At 44.4% G+C, this 10,110-nt stretch overlaps 1 protein-coding gene across 1 annotated transcript; it reads right to left on the reverse strand.

Annotated features, from left to right (window-relative positions):
- Positions 1–3,105: 3,105 nt before the first annotated feature.
- LOC123158419 (uncharacterized) lies at positions 3,106–3,951 on the reverse strand. The gene is made up of 3 exons (XM_044576414.1): positions 3,946–3,951; positions 3,630–3,860; positions 3,106–3,532 (listed from the first exon to the last, which is right to left on the reverse strand). Exons 1-3 carry the CDS (start codon positions 3,949–3,951, stop codon positions 3,182–3,184), a joined length of 588 nt encoding a protein of 195 aa, XP_044432349.1. The 3' UTR covers positions 3,106–3,181.
- Between the last annotated feature and the right edge of the window lie 6,159 nt (positions 3,952–10,110).

Here is a 10,110-nt window from a genome sequence, read left to right on the forward strand (position 1 = left end):
ACCGTTTAGCTACTTAGGGATTCCAATTCATCGCCGTAAATTATCGAATATGGAGTGGAAGTGCATTAAAGATCGATTTGAAAAAAAGACTAAGTTGCTGGAAAGGAATACTTATGTCTTATAGAGGTCGGCTTGTGTTGATTAACTCGGTTCTCACTAGCTTGCCGTTGTTCCTTCTATCATTCTTGAAGTATTGGTAGGGGTACGAAAAATATTAGATTTTTATTGATCTCACTTTTTTTGGCAATCTGATGAGGTTAAACAAAAACACAGATTGGCCAGATGGGATATCATTTGCAGGCCCAAAGACCAAGGTGGGCTAGGGATCGAGAATTTAGAAGTTAAAAATAAGTGTCTCCTAAGCAAATGGTTATTTAGATTATTTGTTGGGACTGAGGGAACATGGTACAAATTCTGCGTAATAAGTACCTACATTCCAAGATTTTGGCCCAGGTTACCGCTAGACTTAATGATTCGCCATTTTAGAAGGGGTTAATGAGGATGAAAGAAATCTTTTTTCATTGGGTGAAATTCATTATTGGCAATGGTAACACGACTAGATTCTAGGAAGATGCTTGGCTAGGGGATATGCCCTTAGCCATCCAATATCTGACTTTGTATAATATTATATAACGCAAGGAAGCCTATGTTGCTACAATATTACAATCGGTCCCCTTTAATATCCAATTTGGGAGGTCTTTGGTGGGGGAACGATGGAACACTAGGTTACATTTGGTCCGCATGTTGATGGATGTTCAACTTTCGGATAAACTAGATACCATTCATTGGAAACTCTCTAGAAAAGGTAGTTTCACGGTGAAATCTATGTACTTGGACCTGATTGATTATGGACCGATTCTGCAGTCTCTTCACATCTGAAAGATTAAAGTACCGCTTAGAATTAAAATCTTCATGTGGTTTGTGCACAAAAGAGTGATATTAACAAGCGATAGCCTGGTAAAGCGAAGATGGGTCAGTAGGTACCGATGTTTTTTTTACCATGACGAAACGATTCAACACCTCTTTCTAGATTGTCCGTTAGCCAAACTTCTTTGGTGTACTCTTTATATAGTCTTCAACGTGAATCCTCCTATTAGCATCAACGCGTTATTTGGGATGTGGCTACATGGAGTGGATCTAAATATTGCGGGACATATTCAAATAGGGATATGTGCACTATTTTGGGCTATATGGAACTGCAGAAATGATATAATCTTTAACGGGAAAAAATTTAGCAACTTTTTGCAGGTTATCTACAGAACCACTGCTTGGATCCGTACGTGGTCGTTACTCACTCATGCGGACTCCAGGAAGATTTTGGTTACTAGGTGTAATCGGTGGGAAACGATTGCACGGGTTATCTTCAACCGATTTGGATGGTGAGCTAATAATAGGCTAGATGGTTAGTCATCGTAGCCTATATTTTTTGCCGGTTGTGGCATCCTTTTTTACCTTTTGTTATTTCTGGGCTCAATTTCTGAGCCGGTACGAGACCTGAGACCTTGTTTCTGTACTTTGTTTTAATAAATTGGCTGTATGCATCACTCTGATGCAAAGGCCGGGGATATCCTCCTTTTCAAAAAAAAATAGAGGCGACCTGAAAAAAAAAATTACGATCGCCTTTGAAAGGAAGAAGAAATTAAGATCCACATCCAGAAGCATGAACAATGCATCCAACAGAGGATACTTGAAAGGAAGAAGAAACTAAGATCACCATCGAAACACATGAATAATGTATCCAACTTTACTCGTTGAAAAAATATGAAGGAAAAAAAATAGACTTTGCAAATTAGCCATCACAAGTTCCAAGACGACAGTCACTAAAAAGGAAAATATAGCACCTTGCACCTCCATGTGTTGCCAATAGCAGGTTGTGTACCATCATACCATCTGCATCCGAAACCTAGTATAGGTCACAAAAACCATTTGTAGATCAGATCAAGTGCAAATATCCTTTATTAAGCTATTCAAACTTTCAAAAGTGTTGGGGAGAGAATTGTCACGAAAGGGGATAATATATACTGTATTAAACACACACCATTCTGCCCCATTCGCTGCTCTTAGTTTCTTAACTTGATGATGTTATCATCTTGTCAAAACCAACAGAGGGAAACATACGTAACTGCAATTTTTTGTTGAAAGTACAATTGGACCACATTCCTCATATGTGCCTCTTGGCATCAGCCCAGACTAATTGGGAGCATCCCCTTATCGAGTATGCAAGGTTTTTTCTTCTTGGTTGTAGGATGCAAATTAGACGGATGCTGGAAAATTATCGAATCAGCCCCAAAAATAAATTAGGGCATGCTAGTGACTGTTATGATTACCTCTTTAATTAAATTATGAACGTAAGGATATAATTCTTATGTTGCATGAACATATATTTCTAACACAGGGAGAAAGGAACCAATGTGCTTCCATTAAAAAAATCTGATAATGAATTAAAAGAAGCGAAACAAAATTGTAGTTTCTTCACCGATCATCATTTTAACTGAAGGGATTTTAGGAAACGGCTCTGCTTGGTTAGTTCAGATAGGAGACATTCTCGAGAACAACGTTTTACCAAGTGAAGAGGAAGACAAAACTAGTGGTAGTAGAACTCAAAGTATAACATCACAAAAGAGAGTAGTTAATTATGTAAATCAGTGCTGACCAAACTGCAAACAAAGGTGCACATGAATATGCATTTCTGTGCCTCATACCTTGGTTTGAAGCAGAATGAATCACCTCTGTCTCACAATTATCAGAAGTAGGCATCGATCCGGGTAGGAAAATCGAGCAAAACAAATCCACGGCTTTCAAAATGCTAGATTAATTGATCCATGAGAAAGATAAAAATGCTAGTGCCATCCGCCATGGGAAACATACACCACTTTCAGAAAGTAGACATTGGTCTGCAGAGTTTCCTGTTATTCCGGCATCCAACAACGCAGTGACCATCTTACAATAACTGACAGAGCACAACTTCTAGTTTAGTTTCAAATGATCAAATCATCCAGAAAAGCAGTAATAAAATACATCAGTGAAATTCAGACACACGGCTACAGAGGATTCATAACGTGGGAAATTCCTCCTCCAGAAAATTCCAAAATTCGTGGGGAAAAGAACACCAAAATTCCTCGTCCAGAAAATTCTTAGGATCAAGTAAACTCCGATTTACAGTAATTTCAGAGTGAAGAAACTACGGTAAAGGAGCCGGATGCTCGTCCAGAAACTTACTGGCAGCTGTCATCAGTCGATCCGTCCGCAGATCGGCGGGCAACTCTAATACCTTCAGAAGCATCTTTCGGCCTTCAAGATCTTCTCCACAGCGCGAGCATTTCAGGCGAGAGTCAAGAATTGGCCGGCGCTTCATGATCTTCTCCGCGGCAGCTCTGAACCTCGCGTCATCGTCCTCTGGCGGTGGGGTAACGTCGCTCAACCGTTTGTCCAGCTCAGCCCGAGCTGCTCGTTCCCGCCGCTTAAGGTAAGGTGTCGAAGGCGCCGCCGCTGCTGGGGGATTGCTTCGGGTGGAAGCAGGAGGCATCCGCGCCTGACACCGACAAATTCACAACGTCGTTGTAACTCTGAAACCAACCAATAATATACTGCGCATGAACAGAGAAAGGCGCGGATGAACAAATTCATACCGTCGGAGGAAGCGGGCGAGGCGACAGCGGCCCCGCCGCCGCGGCCACAGCGGCTCTGCTTGGATCTCCCAGGGAAGGCACAGTGCGACGGTCCTCCTCCTCCACCTCCATCATCAGCCGCACCGCCACCGCGGCCGCCTCGGCTCGGCTACGATCTGCCAGGGCGGCTTCGGAGCCAGAGCCCTCCCTTATCCAGGCCGGCTCGTCGAGGCGCAAGTTCCAATACTGCAGCTGCAGGTCGCCGATGGAATCAACGATCAAGCCAAGCGTGGAAACCAACAATCAAGGCTGAGAAATGAGAATCGAATAGGATAACGTACATTTGTGGGAATAGGCCCCCAGCCGGTTTGTTCGTGTGGCTGCGGTGACTGCGCTTCTTCCGCCTCCGACGCCGACGGATGGGCGGACGAAGAGGACGCCATTGGTGGCGCTTTCGTACCAAGAAACAGGATATCAATGGATATTTGAGGTGCAGAAAATCAAGAAACTGCGAGGCAAATCAAGAAACCGTGAGCAAAATCAAGAAAGGATCGAAACCAAGAAGTGGCGAGCAAGAAAATTACATCGTTCCAAGTTGCTCCTAGCCCAAGATTTGCGTCCCTCCCTCCCTCTGGTATGCTTGCGACCGAGAAGAGGCTATGGTTCGGGGAAGGACCGAGAAGAGGCTGCGGGAGGAAGAGGAAGAGGAAGAGGAGGGTTGCTGGCTGGGGGTGGGGAGAGACGAGGTGCGGAGGAAGGCGATCCTCTGTTTTGAAGAAACAGAAGCAGGGGAGGCGAAATCCTTAATGGTTGCCGGTGTGAGGTGGGCCGGCCCAAGTTCCTTTTCGGTCGCTGGCTGCATGCAGCTCAGTCTTTTTTCATCCCTTTTTCCCGTTTTCTGTTGCAGTTTTTCTTTCTTTCTCTGTTTTCAGATTTCCTTTTTTTCTTATGGTTTTTTCTTCCCTTTTTTTTAATGTTTCTTCTTATTTTTGTGTGTGTATTATACAAAGAGTTCTCCGTGTATCACGAAAATGTTCATCTTATATTTAAGGAAAATGTTCAACACATTTTTTTAAATGTTCACTGTGTATTTAAACAAATCCTTCAATGTATATCACAAAAATGTTCAATGTATATTTTAAAAAAATCAACATATCACAATATTTTTCAGTGTATATTTAATAACGGCTCAACATATATAATTGTTTTTCATAAATGTTCAGAATTTGAATTTTTTTTGTTCCGGTTTTCAATTTTTGTTCACTTTTACAAAAACATTCAGGTTTGAAAAGTTTGTTCAAATTTCAAAATTTCTTCATGATTTTCAAACATTATTCGCATGTTCACATTTATCTCAAGAAAAGTTGAAACTTTTGAAAAAACACGAACTTGCCGCTCAACCTAGTACTTTAAGCTTAGTGTTTCATTTTATCGAATCTCAGTTGCCAGCATGACTGGCTAGCAACGCTGATCTCCAGTGTCAAGTCAGGAGTTTGAATCCACACCCATGCTAATAATTTTGTGATATTTTCTCGTTCGGTCGACGCCTGCGAATAGACCGGCCATGTTATCACTCCCCTTTACCGAAAGCTCACGTGCATCCAATAGGAGTAGGGATGTAAAAAGTTTGTGCTAAATCCACATCCGTTTTTAAGGATAATATGGTATCTACTTGCATGAATCCGTTGGATATGGATGCAAATATGGATTTTCATCAACCGGATATCGGGCGGATATATCTAGTGGATGTGGATTCTTTGGTATTTTCTTGTGGATTATTCCAGGTGATGAAATAGAATTATCCGACATATCTAACCCTTCACAAGCCCAATACCAAATTAGCCCACAAATTAGAATTGCCGGATATAAATTGTTACCGTATTGATGTTATGACTTCAAGCGATTGATCACTCTCTAATGTTATGTGGTTGGATAAAATATAATGTTCATATTATTTGCATACCAGAAATAAAATCATGTTTCATTGCACGTATGACTCGATATGTTTTGTTTGTTTCCAGTCTGAGTCCGCTTTGTTTCCACTCCGAATCAGTAATTCGATAAAATCCGCATCCTTCATTATCTACGTCGCGTGTAGCAGATGAACCAAAGAGTTACCAGCACAAGCACAAAGTCCTGCTCCAACATGTCTTGTTAAGAAAAATCCATCTTTTTGCATCACGCTCTCTTACGCTGTTCATCGTCTCGACTAGGTGCGGGTCATGAAGTCCCCTTGCAGTGGAGAGTGCGGCCAACCGGCGTAGCCCAGTGCTTCGCTTTGTTGGGCTTGGCCCGTTGCGGTCAGGTTGATTTCCTTTTACCATTTCTTTTTTCATTTTGTGTTTCAGCCAAATAATTCCTTTTTATTTTCTGTGCATTTTGATTTTCCTTTTTTTTAATTTTTAACATCTGAATTTTTTGTTTTCTCTATTTTTCCCGAGAAACATGAAATTTTCTTTTCATATGCATGGATGTTATTTTTGTAACAAGCAAACATTTGTTCTTTTTGTCACAAGCATCTTGTTTTTATACTACATGAAGAGACTTGCGGGCGAGAATACCTCCTTGGAAATCCGCAATCGTACCATGCTGCGGGAGCAAGAGGAAGAGGAGGGTCGTGGAGGAAGACGATCCTCTGTTTTCCAGAGAGAAGAAAACCGAAACAGGGGGAGGCCTTATTGGACGGGGTTGGCTGAAACATCATCCCCGGCGGAGTGAGGTGGGCCGGTCCATGTACGGGCATGCGTTGCTTGTTCTTTTTCAGGCGCTGGCTGCTGCTCAGTTGTTTTTTTTCTTCCATTTTTCCCGTTTTCTGTTGCGTGTTTTTTCTTTCTCTTTTTCAGATTAGGTTTTCCTTACGGTTTTTTCTTCCGGTTTTTTATATTCGTTTTTCTTCTCTTTTTTGTGTGTTACACAAAGAGTTCTCCGTGTATTACGAAATCATATATTTAAGAAAATGTTCAACGTATATATTTTCTAAAAAAAACTCATTGTGTATTTAACTAATCTTCAGCGTATATCACAAAAATGTTCAATGTGTATTTGAAAATTGTTCAACATATATCAAAATAATTGTCAATGTTTGTGTAATAATTGTTCAGCGTATACAAAACATGTTCAATGTATATTTAAAAATTATTCATCATATATCACAAAAAAATATATAAAAAATCAATAACTATTTAGAATTTTAAAATGGTGTTCGTGTATTTCAGTGTTTGTTCATTTTATCAGAAAATACCATGTTTTAAAAGTTTTTTCAAGTTTCAAAAGTTGCTCATGATTTTTCAAACATTATTCACAATGTTTAAGAAAATTGGTTAACATTTTTTTAAGAAAAGTTGAATTTTTTTAAAACAAAAACAGACCTGCCGTTCAGCTTACCTGTTTGATTTTATCGATTCTCAGTAGCCAGCTTGACTTGACTAGCAACGCTGCTCTCTAGGTGTGAGGTCGGGAGTTCGACTGCACACCAGCGCTAATAATTTTGTGACACTTTTCATTCGGTGGCAGGTCCATGAAGCAAAGGGTCCCGTAGGGTGGAAGGATCCCGTAGGGTGGAGGTCCGTCCCGTAGGGTGACGGTTAGCGTTTGGAAAGCGGCGATTTCGGAGGCGATTAGGTCTTCGGCGTCCCTATCCTTCGTCTAGCGCTAGCCCGTCGTTCTCGTCGAGATCTCCTCCGGCGACTGAGATCCAAACCCGTCTGTTCTCTGTCCCTTGTCCCCCTGGACGGGGGGTGAGCCCATCCCAACCCACGAAACAGCCTTTCGCGCGATCTGGGGCGTGCGATCATAAACCACCAAAACCCTAGACGTGACTAGACAACTACGAAGATGGAGAAGATGGTGGGGCTGCTGCAGAACCTGCGGCTGTCGGAGGAAGAGAGGAAGGGGGTAAAGATCAGGAGAGATGCGCAAGGAAAAGGGAAGGAGACGGAGATCCGGGCGATCGGGAAGGTCATGTCAGATATGCCGGCGCACCCAGATGCGATCTGTAACTCTTTGGGGAAGGTCTGGAGCCCCATCCGCGGAGTGGAGTGCAAGGAGTTGGGCGACAACATATTCATGTTCATCTTCAACCAGGAGAGGGAGATGAGGAAGGCCCTGGATGACGGTCCGTGGATGTTTGACAACGACTTGGTGGTGATGGAGGAGTTTGTATCGAGGAAGCGGATTAAAGATTATGACTTCAAGGAAATACCAATTTGAATTAGGGTTTATGGGTTGCCACTGGGTGATATGGATGAAGACACTAGTGAGATGATCGGGAATATGGTGGGAGAGTTCGTAGAAGCTGATACTGGAGCGGATGGAAAGGCTATTGGCAAATATCTCAGAGTGAAGGTACACCTCCAAATTGGGAAGCCATTGATGAGGGGTTTTAGGCTTGACACAAGCCAGGGAGATGAAGGAAGCGAGGAGGAAGATAACCGGGTAGAGGCGGACAAGAGGCCAGAGAAGAGTAAGGATGAGGAGGAGAAGGACCCATGGTGCCGTTTTGAATATGAATACCTACCAGATCTTTGCTACATCTACGATATGCTGGGCCACCTTGACCGGGACTGTTCGATCAAGCTTAAGAAAGGAGAGAGGACACAGTTTGGTAGGTGGATGAAGGCGGGCATGGGCGTGAGGAGAGGAGGGGTGCCAGATGGGACATGGCGGAGCTCTTCGTGGGGCAGCAGTGGGAGTCGTTCATATGGCTTTGGGCGCCCTGGTGCTCGGTCGGGTAGCGACAGTCTATCTTGGAGGAAGGAGGGGAGCAGGTCTGGTGGAGGGGGCGAAGTGGAGAAGGACACGGAGGTGACTAGCCCGATTAAGGCAAAAAAGGCTGGGAGTAAGGAGGGTACCGTGAGGAAGATCACTTTCAGCGACAAAGTTACGGATGTGCAGGAGGGGGAGGCCACACCAAAGGACATGGAGTTTCAGGAAAAGGGTGCAATGAAGGAGGAGGCTGGGGATATGGAGGTTGATGCGCTGGGAAGTATAGTGCATGAGGAAGAGAAGGGGAAGGGTGTGAAGTTGACCATGACGCAGAAATATAAGGGCGAGAAGGAGGGTAAAGATAGGGAGCTAGGCAAATTCAGGAGGAGGGAGCGAGCACGGAGGGAGGATGTAGGAGGGGGGGTTTCAGGAGGATAGAGGAGGGAGAAGGAAGAGATCATGTGCGGAGGAGGAGATGGAGACTGAGGAGAGCAGGTCAGCTAAAAGAGAACGTAAGATGGAGCTGACGATTGAGGAGAACCGTGTCGGGTCCGAAAACAACAACACATCGGCCGGGCTACAGGAGCAGCCCCACCGGGAGCAATGGAACTAATAAGTTGGAATTGCCAGGGGTTGGGGAACGGCCCGACAGTTCGTTCACTCCTGGATCTTGGGAGGAAGGAGGACCTTGATATTTTGTTTTTGGCTGAGACTAGAATGATGGAGGAGGAGATGGAATGGCTGAGGTGGAAGCTAGGGCTCGCTAGCATGGTGGCTTGGAATCCGGAGGGGAGGAGCAGGGGGGTGGCGTTGTTCTGTAGAAGAGGGGTGGATCTTACCTTGAGGTCGATGGGGACGAGGCATATAGATGCAGATGTTATGGATGAGAAAGGGGTCTGGAGGCTTACCGGGGTGTACGGGGAGTCACAATGGGAGAGGAAAGTGGAGACTTGGAGGGTTCTACGCACACTCAAGCAACAACACCAAGAGGGGAGGGCATGGCTGTGTCTAGGAGACTTCAATGAAATTTTGAGCAACGATGAGAAGGTGGGAGGAGTACCGAGAGGCCAAGCTTACATGGACCATTTCCGAGAGGCTCTATCTTTCTGTGAACTTCAAGATTTAGGTTTTGAAGGTGACATGTTTACTTGGCGGAACCATAGTGAAGACAGTGCAAATTACATTTGCGAGAGGCTGGACCGGGTAGTGGCAAATGATGGATGGTGTACTCAGTTTCCTGATTTTCAGGTAGTTAATGGAGACCCGAGGCACTCTGATCACAGGCCGGTGGTCGTGGCAACAAAACAAGGAGATGCAGAGACGGGGACCCATGATACTACCTTCCGTTTCGAGGCCCGGTGGCTGCAGGAGGATGGATATGATGAAGTTATTAAGACTGCATGGGAGGAAAGCTGGGCGGAAGGGGCGGGAGAGGTGTCAAGGGCGTTGGCGGGAGTGGCACGAAGACTAACAAAATGGAACAAGGAAGTTGTGGGAGAGCTAGGAGCGAGGCTGAAGAAGGCAAACTGTGAGCTGGAGAAATGGTGACGGCGTGGGATATCAAAAGAGAAAGTGAAGGAGGAGGCGCGGTGGAGAGGAGAGGTAGCACGCCTAGAGGAAATAATCCATATAAAGTGGAGACAGAGGGCGCACGTATGGTGGTTGAAGGAGTGGGGGAGGAACACTAAGTTTCTGCATAAGTGTGCTACCACGAGGAAGAAGAATAACAAAATTAAGGAGTTGAGGAGGGATGATGGCTCGGTGGTGGCGGAGGGACCCAAGATGACTAACTACGTGC

Source organism: Triticum aestivum, chromosome 7B (assembly GCF_018294505.1).
Source record: "Triticum aestivum cultivar Chinese Spring chromosome 7B, IWGSC CS RefSeq v2.1, whole genome shotgun sequence".
NCBI classification, from domain to species: Eukaryota; Viridiplantae; Streptophyta; class Magnoliopsida; order Poales; family Poaceae; genus Triticum; species Triticum aestivum.

Excerpts from the sequence above, each read along its gene's own strand:
- LOC123158419 (XM_044576414.1), bottom strand. Across the intron at positions 3,533-3,629 it reads CTCGCCCGCTTCCTCCGACG|GCGCGGATGCCTCCTGCTTC; the intron begins GTATGAATTTGT and ends TGTCGGTGTCAG.